Source organism: Rhea americana, unplaced genomic scaffold (assembly GCF_003343005.1).
Source record: "Rhea americana isolate MKP2758 unplaced genomic scaffold, rheAme1 scaffold_66, whole genome shotgun sequence".
In the NCBI taxonomy this organism is placed as follows: Eukaryota; Metazoa; Chordata; class Aves; order Rheiformes; family Rheidae; genus Rhea; species Rhea americana.
The window spans coordinates 1,152,696-1,170,481 of record NW_028186823.1 but is presented as its reverse complement, the minus strand read 5'-3'; the positions used below and the strand labels follow the sequence as shown (position 1 = coordinate 1,170,481).

The 17,786-nt window shown below is 41.6% G+C and overlaps 1 protein-coding gene across 3 annotated transcripts in view; it reads left to right on the top strand.

Moving 5' to 3' along the window:
- RASA3 (RAS p21 protein activator 3) overlaps positions 1 to 17,786 on the top strand; it is a 182,000-nt gene that overhangs the window by 47,106 nt on the left and 117,108 nt on the right. For 2 of the 3 annotated variants that reach the window (XM_085320870.1, XM_085320868.1), the window contains exon 1: positions 13 to 230. The exons of the other annotated variant lie outside the window; for it this stretch is intronic. In XM_085320870.1, the coding sequence (XP_085176996.1) occupies positions 176 to 230 (55 nt within the window). In that variant the 5' untranslated portion in view covers positions 13 to 175. Of the gene's footprint in view, positions 1 to 12; positions 231 to 17,786 lie in introns of those variants that run through there. 3 annotated transcript variants of the gene reach the window in all.

Below are 17,786 nucleotides of genomic sequence, written 5' to 3'. Positions count from 1 at the left end.
CGCTCGCTCCCTTCCTCCCTCCCTCACTGGCGCGGGGGACCCGGTGGCGGCGCGCTCCGAGCTGTCCGCTAGCCCTCCGTCCCGTGGCGGCGGCTCGCCTGCCTCCTTCCCCCCGGCCCGGCCCGGCCCGGCCCGCGCGTCCCCGCGGCGGAGAGGCTGCGGCGCCGCCGGCACCATGGCGGTGGAGGAAGAGGGGCTGCGCGTTTTCCAGAGCGTCAGGATTAAAATCGGTGAGGGCGGCAGCGGCGCGGGTCCCCCGGCCGGGGTGGGGGGGGCGCGGCGATGAGGGGTCGGCGCGGGGCCCTTCCCGGCGGCCCCTTCCCCCACCGCGGCCGTTGGCGTGGGGCCGGGGGCCGCCCCGAGGCAGCGGTGACAGCCCGGCGTTAGGTCCGTTTTAGTTATTCTTCTCGTATATATAATACATAGCTTAATCGCTGCTAAGCTACATGCTAAAAGTTTGAAGGCGAGCGCAGTTGCCGAGTCTCAGTTCTGCATGTCGCTGCCAAAGCTGCTGTAAAACCAGGGAAAAGGGAAAGAAAAAGAAAAAAAGCTGCTGGTAAGAGGCATCCGTGCCTCAGCGCCTCGCCGAATGGGYCCGGCTGGGGCTGTTGTCGCTTGATGGTTTCTTACGGTTCGTGTTTGCAGCTTCGCTCTTATCCTTGCTGTTGATCGAACTCTAAACCACATTATTAGAAAGTAAGCGACAGATGTCACTGTGCAGATTAAGCTCTCTCTGGTACTGTTTTGAGTGTGCAGGATTGTAGCGAAATCCCTTGTTTCTGTAACAGAATTAAACTCATTTTCAGAGGGAGCAGTTTGTTGTGCTGGTGGCTGGGAATTTGAAAGGAAGTGGGAAGATAGTGCCCGACTCCCTGTGGAGGGTCCTGAGGGAGCTGGACCTGTAGCCTCTTGTTGCCACTCTTGACAAATCTCCCTTTGCCTTTTGGTGCTTGTAAAAGCAACTTTGTAACAGCCAGTTGTCACCTTAGGTTAAGGAAAAAAGTCTATGCGAGTAGTTGATATTGCTTTGTTGTTCCTACCTGCTGATCTTTGTGAATGGAGTGAGAACAGGGCCTCAAATATAGGATGCTATCTCATGTTTTGAGAAGAAAACAGCAACGTTATCATACCTAATCGATTGAGGTGACTAGAACAGGGGGACTCCTTTGAGTGCCAGAAAAGATCGAAGGTAATAACAACAGTGAAAGACTTGAGATTAATGTGATTAAATCATTGACTGAAGTTAATGCTGCTACTGAGCTCAGTTACCAGAGCCGTCGTTAGAGTTGAGCATTTGATTAATGTGCACTGTTGCAGGAACTCTCCTTGCCTTCCCTTCGCGTGGGTCCTGAGTAGGAAAGACTGCACGCAGTGCTCATACGCCGGCGTTTCATCTCTCTCTTCTAAGCGAGAGATCTTCGCTCGTTGAACTGCAAGAATAACGTCAGTGCCTTAAGCAGCAGGGAGCGTTGCAGCCCTCAGATTTTCTGCTCTAATGCAGCAGAGGGCGATAGTAAGTGCGTGGAAAAGCAAACTCCTTCTTTCTATATTGGAAAGTGTCTGAAGCCATTATTAGTCAACTTTTGCGGCAGGAGTTTATGGAGTTCGTTTTCAGAAATTGAATACTTTTCTGTAGCTGACTATGCTTTGTGAGAGTCTTGTGGGAAAAACAGAAGTGCCAGGATTGCTTTGGTTACTGATGGCTTGAGGAAGTAATTGTAATCTAACAGGCTTTCTAAAGTAATTGATCCTGAAATCTAAAAGAAATTGTATGTGGAGGCTTGTAGATTCTCTCCAGAAAGATACTAGTGTGTAGATGTAATAGGCAATGGTGAGCACTGGAGGGAGAGGGAGGGACACTGTTACTGGCAGCTGTTCCCAACAGTAAAATAACTTGTCTGTTAGCACTTTCCATTCACTAACATCTTGTGGACTTCTTCTAGTGATAGGAAGCTCTCAACCTTTTGAAGAGAGGGAAGTTATTTACCCTCTTGACTTGTTTTAATTATCGTGCTCTAGAAGTGCTCAGCCTTGAAATCAGTTCTGTTTCTTGGAGGCTTGTTCCACAGCCAAATTCCAGCAAATCCCCAACTTTCAGATATTCTGTGCATGATCTGTTAAGACATTTCTGGGTCTGTAGCACCTCTGCTGGCAAATCATGAATGGTGGCACTGGTATGCAAGTGTGCCTTGGTGTGAATCTGATGAAATGCAGGATGTTTTGAAGAATCATTGCAAACACACTGCGAGATAAGGGTGGAGAACACATGGTGACTTGTCTTTCAGTAGAAAGATTGGTACAGTTTGGAGGCTTAAGGCTGTGTAAAGCATCCATAGCCTAGAGATGTTTGAATACCCTAGTATTGCTATAGCAATGTCTTATCCTGTATTTCTAAGCTGAATGTAAATGAAGGCACATTTTCCTCTGCTGATATTACTTGTTCTTCTGGGACTGATGGGCTGAATAGAATCAGCCATATTTAGCTAGATAGGGAGTTTTATCCCAGTTCTTCTAAATGCTTCTCCATTCTGAATAATGTTATTTTTAGTCTTATTTGGATTTGACTTGTGCCATCTGTTCTCTATTGAAAATGTGAACCCTTGAGGTCCTTAAGATCCCATGTTTTCTTCATTTGGTTGCACTGCTAATGATGTGCCATTTCCAAAAATGTCTCATTGAGATACTGAAGACATGCAGCAATAACATGAACTCTGTCATTGTGGGTAGTAATGTTAGGAGGAGTTGTTACTGTGCTGTGTCTTGTCCAGTTTCTGGTTTCTTTTGCGGTTTGTTGAATTGAGAGAACTTGGTGCCTGACTACTTCTGCTCATGTTTATTGTAAGAAAGTAGCATACAGTTAAAAGAAGAAAGTAATTTCTGTGCAAATATGTACACTGTTCTCAAATCCATTTGAAAATGATTTCTTTTGGCTTCCCTTTATTGAAACTGTTGTCGTCTTGTCTTTTTTTTTTCTTAATTAAAAATTATTTTTACCGGAATCCCTTATACCTAAACAAAACAATGTGTCATGTAAGACTAAACAAACACTTCCTATAAGATTGCCACTTTGAGGAAGTGTGCAGTGCTGATATTTCCATGAGTCAGTGTTTCAAAACCTGAAAGGAAWCAACATAAGGCTCTATGGCTGATGATTGGCTGGAAAAACTACAAAGAGAGTGCTTCTGCTTGACAACATGACTTGTATTTTACTGCTAATAATTAATTTTTCTTGACTGCTACTTTTTGCTCTTCTTAAATGAAATTAACTGTTTAACTTAAACTTTCATATCAAAAACTGAAGGCTCATATCAGCACATCTGCTTTGGAAGGCTATATTCTAGTTAGCAGAGAATGGCTCCCTTTGTGGCAGGATCTACTTGATGAAATTTATACTTGAAAACTTAAGGAACTTAGGGAGACTGCTCATTTGTGAATTCTCACTGTAATATAATAAGCAGTTTGGCTCTTCCTGTCCCTAAAATCTATTGCTGATGGATTTAGGACTCTTAAGACTCTTCAAACTGCCCTAAAATAGTATTTTTCTAGCTATTGCTAGGCTTGTTGTGTAGATTAAGTTGTCTCATACCTTTAGAATAATAATGATGTGATACTGTATATTCTTGGAGTGATGGGTTTGGGACAGGAGCATGTTATGCAGGAGAAGACTATCAGAAGTCCCAATTTAATGAGTGGGACCTATTTGCTTACAGTTCTGTTGACCTCAGGGGTATAGTGGCCAGCTGATACACTGTAAGTGCTTACAGTGAGGATTAAGACATTCGTAGACTTACAGATGTCCTTTATGATTCTTGGAAAGGACCAGGGGATTGATCGTTTGTGGTTAAAAGTGTTGAGTTCATAATCTAAAATGTGGAACTTCTGGCAGCATGGTCTTTCCTTAGTGCTGCGTGTGATCAGATACGAACTTTTAACATGTTGTCTTGTAAAGGCTTGCTACTGCCTGACCTAGGTTGACAGCACATTCACAACTTACCCTGATCAGAAAATAAACCCACTATTTTTTGAGAGCTCAAAAGTCTCAGTTACATTGCAGTGATCCAATTTGACTACTCAAGTGAAGGTTGTTGGTTTGTACTTACTGTGTCTTCCTTGCAAATGTATACAGAGCTATGGGTTTGAAGATGTTGCAGAGGGAACTGAACCCTTCTTTGGGAAACTGGGAGCCTTAGGTGATGTCAGCTACTGAGTATTTGTTTCAGTGCCAGTATACTAGTGTTTAAGAAGATTGATTGCCAAGCGAAAGTATTTGTTGCACTGCTACCGTAAAACCTAATACAAAATAAGTGTTTGAGAGAAACGCTCCGATGCATTCCTCCAAGGGTAAGGAGGAGCCATCTTGACTCTGACAAACTTAAAAGACTTTTCTTAGGCTAGTAATCCTAAAGTTCATCAGGGAAATCCATTTTGCCTTGAGAAGATGTCCCTTTTAATGTTATCTGTTGGGATTTAGTGCCTTATCTTAAGTGGTTGCTCATGGAAGTAAGTCAGTACAACTAAATATGCTCACTGCGTAATACTATAAATGGATTTATCCCCAGGTAAAAGAGGCATAAGGTTATTAACTAGGTATTTTTAGAATGTGAGAATTTTCCCTGTATATGTAATAGAAGAAGTTTATTTAGGAAATGCAAAATGTTTCTTATAAAAATGTGGATGATTTTCTAATGATTTGGTTCAAAGTTAATAGTTTACAGGTACAGCTTAAATTGATGCTGTGTTGGTAAAATAAAGTGGCAAGTGTTACCAGCTGACTGCAATGCTAAAAACAGTTTAAGGCTTGAGTTTGCCACTGGCTGTGGAGGGTGCAGAATAGGTTATGCAGATTTTTCACCTTTGTTTTGAAATTTCAGACACTGCCAATTTTGATATTTATTGTGTTCTGGCTGTTCAGTATGCTGAATGAAAAGAGCCAAGGCCAATGGTCTTTCAAGAACAGCAAGCTATGGCAGCTTGTCATGGACTGTCAGGAGCCATGGTTGGAACAAATATGGAGAGCAGACTGGTGTCTTCAAAGCATAGTCCTTCTGAGTGAGAGAAGTGCTCTTACATGCTGGATATCTTAACTTCACTGTATTCCAGAAAATGCTTTTGGAAACTTTTCATTGTGTTGAAATGACTCTTCAGACTATTCTCTTATAGAAAACAAGTGTTCTAGTGCTTAAACTGTCAGATTAGGCAGGTCTTGATACTCCTATGCTGCATCTTGCTGTGTTTCTGTATCTCTGTTCTGTATCTGGTCCCGATCTCCTTCATGTTTTACCCATTGCTTTGTTATTTTCTACTAGTAGGTACAGTCTAAGGCATGGCTTCATGATATGCTAACCCAAATTAGTAGCTCATTGCTGCTGAAGAGGGAGGTCTTGCTTTTCCCCCTTCCAGGCTCATCTTGCTCCTAGTACTTCACATGCCTCTACCTCAAACATACCCATTGTTGACTCTGCTCAACTTTTTCTTGTCAGATTTAATTTTCTTCCATTTTAATGAACTGAATCTGTACACTTGAATGAATGTCAGAGCTGTCTCTGGACAAGTATCAGGAGCTTAATGGAGTGGGAGTGGAGGAGGCAGCAGCAAGTGCATCTTCTGCTTTCATGTCCATAAACTGACCATATCATGAGACAGTTTGAGTGTTGCTGTGCTCTTCAGTCTGCTTTTCTTCTGTAGTTCGTGCATTCTTGATGGTGCTGTATTTGTTAGTCTCAGTCCACGTGGGCTCAGTCAGCTGCTGTGGAGCACAGATGCTAAAACTGCAATGAGATCACCCAGAGGATAATCTGACAAACTGTTATACATGTCTCTAGGACCTTTCACCTGAGAACTACTTGTCTCTCAAGCTCAGTTCTAGACCCCCTAGCTACCTACAACAGTTCAAGCATTTTGGTTCTTATTAATTGGTATTGGCTTCTCTTCCCCCACCATTACTTCTCCATCATGGACACATCTTCTAAAGCTGAAGTGTGTGGTGTTGAGTATTGTCTTTATCCCTAACCTGAAAAAATGGTGTAAATTGTGAATAATTCTGTTGGAGCCATAGTTATATTTCTGTGAGAGCTGAATTAAATCTGAGTAGCTCATGTAGCACTTGTTCTCTTGGAGAGAGGGGAAGAAGGACGAGGCTGAATCCACTTAGAGTTGTTAAGGAGCACTTAATACCTCTAATTTTGTGACAATTTCCTTGTGGGAAACCCTCTGCAAACTGGTGCATTTATAGGATAAGCTGTTTTCCTGTTCGAGAGGAAGAAGCTGGTGAGGGAACAGAAACCCTAGAATAAACACAGAAGTTTGYTGTCTTTGAATATTAAAGATGTAAATATCAGACCATTATATTAGTCATAATAATTCCAGACTAATAAAAGTTAAATAGCCAAATATGTAGAAGAAAAATGTGTGTGCTTGTGTGCCAGTGGTCTGCTAATGCTCTGGGGATCTGGTCACCCAAGGTGTATATTAACAGTCGTTAAAGACATTATTAACAGTCATTAAGCCATTATTTTGTCTTAATGTTGTTCTTTAAAACTTTCTAGTACCAGGAGTTTATTCATTTTGTGTTTATAATCAAGGAGAAACTTGGTATATGCTTAAATGTAATAACAGGTTATATTTTATTAAACTGAAAAGATAGTCACAGACTTTCACATTCTGAACAGCTCTCACCTTCTGCTTTTTAGCAATGTTTAATAATTCTGTGAGGTATAACACAGTGTATCTTTAACAGTGTATCTGTTTGGCCGGTGTCTGTTCTTTTAACAGTGTCTTTATTTCTTCAGCATAGACTGATGACTGAATTTAGGATCCAGCTAGAAGCTTTGTTTTGGAATAAAAACAAAACAAATTTAACTTCCTTCCTCCCCGTTCCTAACCTCTACGAAGAGAAAGCAACTTCCCTGAAACTTCATGTGTTTTTTTTCCTCCTTTCAAACATTTTCTGGGTGAAAGTTTGGCAAAATGAAAAAAATAAAAATGTGGTGGAGTGATAAAAGGAAAATTTTCCTTTTTTTTTTTTTTTTTTGATCATAGCCAAATGGAAAATACTTTAAAGATTCAGTTGAAAGTTTGAGGGCTTTGATTTTCCCTCCCCCACTGCCTTTCCTGTCTGAAAGGGAAAATAGTATAGTATATTTATATTTTTTAAAGCCTTTTTGAGGAAGGAATGAAAATACTGAAGACTTGCATCCTGGTCTGACTTGCTTAACWTCTAACTAACTTCTGTAGTTAGAAGTGCTGCTCTCCAGTTTCATATTGCAGGCATCAGATGTCTATCTTGGTCTCTGTGGCTAGAGACTTTCCCATTTGCTGGTTATTGCCTCTCCCAGCGGAAGCAGGAGTGCAACGGGAAGAGCCTCACCAACTGCATCTCCCTGTTCCCTACCTGCTGGGGAGTGTGACTGTGGGACTTCATCGCAAATAGCAGAAAAGGTCAGGCGTGATGTGGTGGGAAATCTCAGTAGTGTGAAGGAGGGGGGTGATTCTCTTACACATAAAAGAACAGTAGGTTTCAGCAGGTAACATTTGAAACAATGTTTAGTATGCAATTTATTTTTAATATTAAATATTCATTTATGCAATGTTGCATAAACTAGGTGAAACATTAGCTGAAACTACTCAAATTAGCTATGCACAACAAATCTGAGGAAGGATTTGAAGTTCATTTGGACAGAATACTTCTCAAATAACAGGAGGAGGGGAAATCTTCTTCTGGAACACAGACCTGCATTAGAAGTAACCTCACACTTCTATTCTTTCTCTTTTAGGAGGAAGTATACTTGTCCATTTGTCATTGTACTTGTTACTCAGAGATTTCAAAATCCATTTAAAAGGAGCCTGCCTTACAGGCCCTAAGTCTGTGCTTCAGAAAAGGAACATTGGAGACTGTGGTTTACTCAGAGAGCACAAGAGTCTTTAAACTTGCGAAGGAGTTCTATTTAGGGTTCTTATCCTCTCTAATTTTTGAATTTCTAACTAATGGAATAAAGTTTGAATGCCTGATAATTTGTTCTAGCATTTTACAGATACAAATTCCCCGTTCCATTCCATTTTCTCTATAGCTTTCTTGAAGGTATAAAGTGTAAATAACTTTCATATTTTTGAAACTCATAAGCAAGGGAAATCATTCAGCTTTCATATTTCAGGTATAAGAGAACAGGCAATTCAAAATACTTTATTTTACAGTTGTGCTTCTGTTATGGCTGCGCATACAGAGTTTTTGTATTTATGGAAGCAGCCCAGAAAAACAGATGCGTTCAGGCTTGGGTTTTAAACTCCCTTAAAACAGGAGAGAGGGGAAGAAGATTTTGACTACTGTTTCCAATTTCTTCTAAAAATATTTTTATTTTCAAATTGTTTACAGCTACTTTTGTTCAAGAGCTCTAGAAGAAAATAGTTAGTGGTAGCTTTTTACAAGGCTTTAGTTGATTCTTGCTTGTATTTCCCAGCTGGTGTTAGAGTACATCTGGAATCTATGAAATTCCTTTCTTTGTTCCTCATTTCCTGTGTCATTCAGCGCTACAGTGCAGCGTTTTAAAAGCGATTTCACTTGGTATCTTCTAAGATGTGTGGGGTTTTTTTTTTAAAAAGCATTTGTAACTTCTTAAAGATAGTTAAATGTTCTTTGTGTTTAACAGCATAATTAAACTGTATCATGGAACTTTTATAATGTTTTATTCAAATATTTCAGTGAAAAATAGTTTCTCTAATTTTTCTGGCAGTCATTCAGCTTTTAGAGTTGTAGGAAGGAGGATGATAGAAAGAGAAGAAAAATATGCTAGATGGTATAAAAGCTCTCTTAATCTCTCTCTAGCCCTGGAACAATCAGTAGTTTGTGATACAAAATTAGATCTATTTTGCAGGAGACACAGAGTGCAACTTCTTAGGCTTGTTTCTATATTCTGTTTTGAAAAGTGGTGACTGCTGCAGAACACGTGAACACAACCTTGGAATACTGAGCTTTGAGAATATAACAAAACTTGAGAGCAGTATGGATCTAAGAACAAAAACAATCCATCTTCCAAACCAACAGATGCAGTAGTGTAAATTGAATTGTTGCAGAAAGACAGTACTGACTGAAAAGGAGCGGGAACGTAATGGTTTAACAGAATTGCTCTTATTTTTGGCAACATTATGTTCTGTTTTACCAGCAAAACATCTGATAAAAGCTGTGTTTTTTGTATATTTGCATCCTGAAGTTATGTTAGTAGCTTGTCCAGGTTTTCCAGAAAAAAATGGAAGTTCATAGTCCAGTGGTTGGTTCTTTTGCTGTCATCTGCCAAGTGTGAATACTGCCTCCAAGACTGGAGCTTTGCTCTTTACGTGGTATCTGTAGTCATGAAAGCTCTGTAGTGGTACAATGCAGGTTCAAAAGCTTCTTCACAAAATGCCAGCTATTAAGATGTGGCTTGCGTTATGAACACTGTTTTTCCTCTTTGTAAATGCGCGAGTTGTTTTCCCTCCCCCTTTGAGTTGTATAACATCTCTGCAACGGATGGCAGCAGTTGCTTTCATGGAGAACTTTATATTAGGGAAGTATTATTTTTAGCTGCTTCTTTTAATGCAATTTAGTAGGTAGAAACAAGGAATGCTGTCGCTGTGACCTGTCAGTTTTCTACAGATCAGATTTTGAGATCTGCTGACTCCAGTAGCCTTTATCTTCTCCACTTTTTTTTTTTTAATTTCCCTAACAGCAACAGTGCATCACTGATTACACTAAAAGACTCTGTAAATATGTGTAGTTTTATATTTATGCCATGTATTCGTAAGGAAACCAATGGCAGTGCTGTCCATACCACAAGGTATGGAAAAATAGTGAAAGAACTGTAAAACTCCAGCGCTTGTCTGAAATCGGCCTCTCAGCAGAGCATATGGGTGTGGGGTGAGATAGCACACTGAAATGTGAAAATTGCAAGGTCTTCCACAGTTGTGTAAAAGTACTGATGCTCCGTGTGGCTGAGAATTGGCTAAAGGCAAGGTTACTTTTTTCTACAGATGATTATTGTTTCTTATAGGCTGTATTGTGTTCTGTTTCAGGGAGATAGAAAATGCACTAAAATGCACCTGTAAATGCATCTGGACTGTTCAAGTCAGAAAAGAGATGTGCTTCCTAAGCTGTCTGTCAGTAAGGTCCTTGTCTTGATCTATACATATTCTCAGTAGCCTAGACCTAGTCTGTTTCTGGAAACCTCCTTCAAACCATGTCTCTCCTTGCAGCACTGGGCTCTGTTTTGCTACCTGAGATGGGGAGTTGCATTTTGCCTCCATGAATGCAGTGGATGGATGAATTGACTTAGAATCATAGAATCACAGAATCAGTAAGCTTGGAAGGGACCTCTGGAGATCATCTAGTCCAACCTCCCTGCTCACCAGGGTCACCTAGAGCACGGTAGACAGGGCTGCATCCAGGCGGGCCTTGAAGATCTCCAGAGAAGGAGGCTCTCTGGGCAGCCTGTGCCAGTGCTCCGTCACTCTCACAGGGAAGAAATTCCCCCTCACGCTCAGGCGGAACTTCCTGTGCTTCAATTTCTGCCCATTGCTTCTTGTCCTGTCACACGGGACAACTGAAAAGAGTTTGTCCCCGTCCCCTTGACACCCTCCCTTCAGGTACACATTGATAAGATTCCCCCCTCAGTCTTCTCTTCCCCAGGCTAAACACGCCTGGCTTTCACAGCCGTTCCTCATAGGGCAGATGCTCCAGCGCTCTGATCATCCTCGTAGCCCTGCGCTGGACTCTCTCCAGTAGCTTTATGTCTCTCTCGTCCTGGGGAGCCCAGACCTGGACACAGGACTCCMGATGAGGCCTCACAAGGGCTGAGTAGAGGGGCAGGATCACCTCCCTCGACCTGCTGGCAACACTCTTCCTAATGCACCCCAGGATACCATTGGCCTTCTTGGCCACAAGGGCACATTGCTGGCTCCTGGTCAACCTGTCATCCACCAGCACTCCCAGGTCTTTCTCTGCAGAGCTGCTCTCCAGCAGGTCAGCCCCCAGCTTGTCCTGGTGCCTAGCGTTATTTCTCCCTAGGTGCAGGACTCTGCACTTGCCCTTGTCGAACCTCAGGAGGTTCCTCTCTGCCCAGCTCTCCAGCCTGTCCAGGTCTCTCTGAATGGCAGCACAGCCCTCAGGTGTATCGGCCGCTCCTCCCAGTTTGGTATCATCAGCAAACTTGCTGAGGAGGCACTCTGTCCCCTCATCCAGGTCATTGATGAAAAAGTTGAACAGGATGGGACCCAGGACTGAGCCCTGGGGGACTCCACTAGCCACAGGCCTCCAACTAGACTCCACACCACTGCTGATGACCCTCTGAGCTTTGCCTTTCAGCCAGTTTTCAATCCACCTCACTGTCCGCTCGTCTAACCCACATTTCCTGAGCTTATCTAGGAGGATGTTACAGGAGACAGTGTCAAAAAAGACTTCTGCGTAAATATTCCCCAGTAGATAAGCAGAAAGACCCCTTCAACTCTTTCTGCAAACTTTGTGATCTGTTCTCCTTTCAAAATTTGAAGTGGCATTTCCTGGTGTACATACTGATGTTTGGGAGCTTGGCTGATGTTGCATAATACTCAAATATCAGGTTGTTAAGATAGTCTAAGAAATACGTTTTTTTGCTCTGTTAGCATCCTTTGGCCCAAACTTAAGGTGAGCTGACAACCACCACTTCTTTTTTTTTTTTTTTTTTCTTCCTTCCCTACATATATATATATTAGTTTTACCCTGTTTTTGCAGACTATGTTCCAGGTAGTTTTTCTTCCCAATGCCAGGCAGCTGCCCTCAGGCAATTTTGCTTGACCAGTATAAACACCTGAGTTCCCACTGAGAACATAGGCCCATGTTTGCACAATACTTTGGAGCAGGAGCTCCAGGGAATTGCTGCAGAACAGATCGGACTATGAGAGCTTTGGAGTTGATGATGGAGGAAGAGACCTGGAGCAGTGGTCACAAATCCACCTCTGACTAAAGCTAGGAGAACTGTTGATGTGTGCTCCCTCTCGTATTGATGTGTAGAGTCATATTGGAAGTGAATGTGGTGAACTTCAGGAAGCTGAAGTTGTTTGTAGGATTGGAAGGAATTGGATTACAGACTAGCATAAGCAGTATACTTACTCTTGCCCCATCACCCTGTGGATTTTTATTTGTTAGGTTTATTTAGCAAAATTGCTTGAGAGAAGAAGCTATTTTTTTTTATTCAGACTGATACTGCATACTGTTGGTCTGTTTTTGAGTAGTGAGACAGAAATTTTTGACAGGCAATAAAAATGCCTGGGGGAATTCAGGATATTGAGATAGGGTGAAATAATTTAAGTAAGATGAAGCTCTAACAAGCTGATAATTAGTATGTTTTGACACCTGCTTCTACAACTGTGTTCCAGCAAGCTGTGGGTCTGCAAGTTTTTTAACTGAATCATTAAATGATTATTTTAATGTTAACTTCAATTTTGAATACCATGGTAACTGATGTCTTTAATAGCCTAGTGAGAATTGTTGTGTAAGTTGTTGTTATGAGAGTTGTTTCCTGGTACACCTGCAAGTTTTTGATATGCCGATGCCCTGCTTTTGGTAATGGGAATTAGTAATCTAGTCTTTCATATAATGTAAGATTTATACTTTTGGGCAAGAAGACTCTTCATTCTCTTGAGTACAGGCATAAATTGCCTGTGCAAAGCAAACTCCTGACACTGGAGAGTACTTTTTTTCCTCCGTGTTCCATGAAATCCTCCTACTCAGGTATAGTTGAATTATGTTAAATCCTCTGTGTCCTTTTCTGCACTGTAGCCATTTGATTTTTAGCACTGAACCAGAATTATTAAATGCTTATAAGGTGGGCTCCCTACTTCAGCAGTACCATGCACTGCATTGGGAAGCCCGTAGGAGCAAGTACCATGCTTAATAAACTGTCCACAATGGCGAAATGAAATAGGGTCATGTATGAACATCTCATCCAAGTAAGGGTTTACATAGCTGCAAATTAGCACCAGGCTATAGGGACACCAAAATTCCTCCTGTAGTGCATGGGGATAACTAGATGCTTCAGAATATGAGCCAAACACTGCTTGTATGCTGAGCTGCCTAGAGGAAATGCGGTATACTGGGTTACATCTGATCCATTGCTACTCTCCTGAGCTTGCTCATGTGAGGATGGGGAGGGAGCTTCCCTCTACTCCTTCAGAGCATGGGGTCAGCTGCAAGGCAGGACCTTGCAGCTCTTTTTAAAAATGTAGGTATGTCTCTCTTTATGCTTTTAGAGGAGGCAGTGGTGGTGATGTATCCATGCCTTTGTTATGTCTCAAATAAAGCCTTTTGGTAGTCTTTGGTCCTATGACCAAATGCTACTATACAGTGTTTTCTAGGGTATCAGGCAGCCTGAGGTAGGATTTGGGCTATTTGTGTTAGGGTAGCTGGGGCTTGTACAGAAGCAAAGTGCAGTGGAGCATTCTAGTCCAGCACAGATGTCATGTGCGTTTATTTTCTTTCTAGCATTGTTTTGGGCATGGATACATGTTTTTCTCTATCTGTTTTTTTGTTTTTGGTGTCTTGTCCTCTGAATCATTTTTCCCAATGCTAGAAATCATATAGGGAATGAGGCAGGGCATGGCAGGGAGAGAAGACAGTCTTATGATGAACACAGCTAGAAAATTGCACAAGAAGTCTGTGCTGATCTTCTACTGCAGACGTCCCTTAAGAGGCTGAACAAGTATGTCGGTGTTGGTGAGTAGCCTCTGATAAAATGTTTGTCACTTCCCTGCCCCAGCTTCATACACTTGAAACTGTCTGCGCTGGAGCACTGTGTGTTAGTAGCTGCAGCCACAGTAGGGAGTGCAAAGGGTGAGCTGTAGCTTAACCATTGTGTGTTAGATTTTGCTTTGTAGTATTATTTATTTGCTGAATAATAATTTTCTTTGGAGAATGAGATTAATGCTAACCTAGACCTGCATACAGAGAGGATGAAGGTGATGACAGTATAAAGCTTCAAAATATGATTTTGAGCCAGTGGGTTGGCAGACATTAAAGTAAATTCTTGACCAGGACCAAAACAGGTGATTATCAAGAGTGTACTCAGGTATTTCTTTGAGGAGTGAAGCATCTAGTACCTGTTCATGGATGGTAATGTGAATTCTGTTTGAGGGCTGTGATTTGGAGCTTCTGGGGAAAGAAAAAAGTCTTTTTCTTTCTTTCTTTCTTTTTTTTTTTTTTTTTTTTAAAGTGGCTCCAGAGAAGAAGATGCTGCTGTGAATTTTCTAATATATTAGCGGAGCCTCTAGAAGAGCTTTAAGACTTCAGGATCAAATGTGGGATTTATAGGCCTAGCCATAGGCAGTGTGATTGTATTGCTGTTGACTTGTACTCTTCAGATAATCCAGATTGGATAGTTCAGTCCCAAACTTTCAAGATGTTAAACCATAACAGTTTAAGGTGGCCCACTTAGTTCATTTTACAGTGTTTTCAGTTGTGATTTTGATTTATCAGTTCATTGATTACCTAATTAACCTTAATGATAAATGGGGTCTTACACTAATTATTTGAAAGCCTGATTTAAGAAAGTCATTGAAACACATAGCTTCTGTTCTGCTGATATGACAGCCTGGATACTTAACTCACTGTGACAATATAATGTCAGACTTAGTGATCTTTATTCACTTAGGGGCCAGCCTGGAACCAGTATCTAGAAGGGGTTTTGCATTATCTACTCCTGGATCTGTTAAACACTGGTGAGCTTCCAAAGTTGAACAGTCAAAATTGAGGAATATCATCATGAGGGTTGTTCATTGGAACCTTAATCTAATCCTCTTGTGGACATGAAATTCATGTCACTACCAGAATAAATACTTTAATTAAAAAGAAAAAAAAGGAAAGCAACCATACTGTGTTTCTTTCCATCCATGTGATGGATGGTATTTGCTTAATGAGCAGATGGTCTATATTCTGTTCCTATAGTGTGAAATGTGTCTTCCCGCATATCTGTTTTGTTCAAATCCTACTCTGGTGTTTTTTTTTTTTCTTTTTTTAAAAAGGAACTGTGTTCCTTACCATACAACAGAATTCTTTATAAGCATCAGCTTATCTTTCTGCCTTTTGAGAGTATAGGGTGACCCTCTTAACTGTGAGAGAGTGTAGGGAAATGGTATCCGCTAGTAATGGCTTCCAATTTGAGGCTAGTTCTGGATTTTTGCAGTGCTTTTTGTCTTCTCTCTCACCACCCCCCAAGCCAGTCCAACATCATACACTCACAATACAGCTTACTTTGACTTCAGTTGGCATTGTGAATGCTTAATCTTCCTGCAAATCAAAGTTGACATTTGAATTTGGGTTCTTTAGGAAGAAAAGATTGCAAAATAGGTGATAGCCCTTTAAAAAGCTTTGAGTGAGTTGTCAGGAACTGGAAGGGGATCCTGTAGGAGAGACAAGGGTCTTAATAGTGGGCCTGGGGTACCACTCTTGCACTGTGGCATTTGTTTCTTCTTGCCTACCTTGTTCACTGTGCACATTCTTGCTGTTGATAAAAGGGGCAAATGAGTCTCCCTGTTTCTCACCTGTGATAGGACTGATGTGCTTTGGGTATGCAGTGTGCAGGATGGAAGGACAAAGAAGATCCTGTTTCTCTGCCTGATCAAGTCTTGTTTCCTTCCTTACGGGATCCTGTTCTTTTCAATCAGCATTTGAGTCAAATGCCTTCTGCCTCCTCCTTGATACAGTGGTAAAAATTTTGCCTGGCTTATTCAGTACTGAGAAATTGAAATACAATGTAAGAACAAATAGCTCTCACATGGGTCAGAAAATACACTGACTTTCTTTATTATTTATTTATTTTTATTGTTTAGGTCCTAATTCTAAAGCCTGCTACCTATTTTGACATCTACAGGACAAACTGACTTCTCCTGAAACTCTTAGCTGTTTTAGCTGAAACACTTGAGGGAAATAGAAAGCATTTAGTAGAAAGTTTTAGAGACTACTTGGGTCTGCACAATAGAGACCAAGGAAGAAGCTGTTAAGAAGTAGGTGCTAAATTGTTTGTTGCTTTCCCTTCTCTTCCTCCTGCATACCCATGTTACCAGGATTTGTTTAGGCTCCTCCAGTTCTTGTGCAGGGGTTAACATCATTTTCATCCTTTCTGTAAGCTGATGGTAATGGAATTTTTAGCATTGCACTGCCATGTAAAGGTCCCGGTCAACATTTAGAGCCTTGTTTCATGGGTGTGTGCAACATATACTCCATACTGTAATTGCTTGGAGTCTAAACAAGGTAATGAAGCTTACCATAGCCTTCTTAATAATAAATCTGTCTTTGTATTCTAGCAGCTTACCTTTCTGAAGAGCTGCTGGTCACTCAAGTTTCAAATACAACCTTTTGCTTAGCTTTGGCCAGTGTTCAAGATAGCAGTGAAGGAATACTTAAATACTCTTGTGGTCCTTGTGAACTTAGTAACAGAACCCCCAGTGCCCTGCTGGTGTAGGGAGGTGTTGTATACTAATACTGAGAGCAGAGCTAAATGCACATGGGATGAATGTAATGTGTCTCTGCTAAGCCATGAGGCTGTCCTATCCCACTTGCCTTTGAGCAGGAAGTGTAGACTGCTTGGTAGGGGAAGGTGAGCTGGAAGCTGAGTGTGACAAGGCAGATGGAGCAGTGGTCTTGCCAGCAAGCGAGCAGTCCAGCAGTACTCAAACGAGAAGAGCAGAGCAGGTGCATGATGGTAACTCATGTCAGCCAAGAGGCCAGTGATTGCCAGACAGATAATGATGAGGTAGGTCCAAGGTCAAGCTAGGAGATCAGATCAGCAGGTCGGGGTCAGGATCATCCAGGTAAATGGCCAGGCACAAACAGACCTGCCACATMGCTCTAGTAAGGACCAAGGGTGAGGGTCTGAGCTGAAACACAGCTCCGAAGTGAAGGAAGGGGCCCCACAAGGCTTCTCCCAGCACTTTCTTGCACTGCTCTTATCCCAGGAGTCTGATCCAATGTTACATGGCTGCACTGTATCACAGCCAGCCTTGTGCTGAGGCTTTTGAACCCTGGTGTGGAGGCTGTGCTTGGGGCCCTGGCAGCACTGATGTCTCAGAAAGGCCTTGTCTGGGTTAGCCTTTGTGTTGTAAAACTTCCTACAGTTCCTAATCCTGGTAATCACCATGGTAGGAATCCTAAAGGGAGGAAAAGGGAAATGCAGGTGCAATAACACAATGTACGGCTGCATGTTTTTAACACTAACTGCGGCAGTAAAATGCATCCTGTATGCTAAGGAGCCAGCCTTCACTTGTGCTTCTTGAAGTCACCATGATCATGCTATAAGGTGAATATTCAAACAACTTTTTCTGGATAGGAAGGTGTGCATGGGAGGCACTAGATAGGTAGTTACTGCTACAATATGTAACAGTGATTCTTAATTGGACTGTTGGAATGGAGAGAAATTAAAATCTCCTGACACTTCTTTAACCTTTTCCAGCTGTGTTTTGTCCCTTTATTCATCCATATATTCTGCTTAATATGTAGCTGTCATTCTGTGACATATTTTTAGTGATTTATTCTTCTTCCCTTTTTCTGTGGTTTGAAAATAGTATCCAACTTTATGAAGTTTATGGTGCATGTTCTTATTTCTCTCCAGGCTGTGGCAAGTCTGCTCTTAGATCATGTCAGCACTGTTCTGCTGAATAGCAAAAAAGCACTATTAGTGTAATGTTTCCTTGTCTCTTTTCTCTTATCTCGCCCTCCATCCCTGACAGAAACTAGTAATGATTTTGTAGCCTTTTCTCTGATATTTCAATGGGAACACTATTGAAGGAGTGTT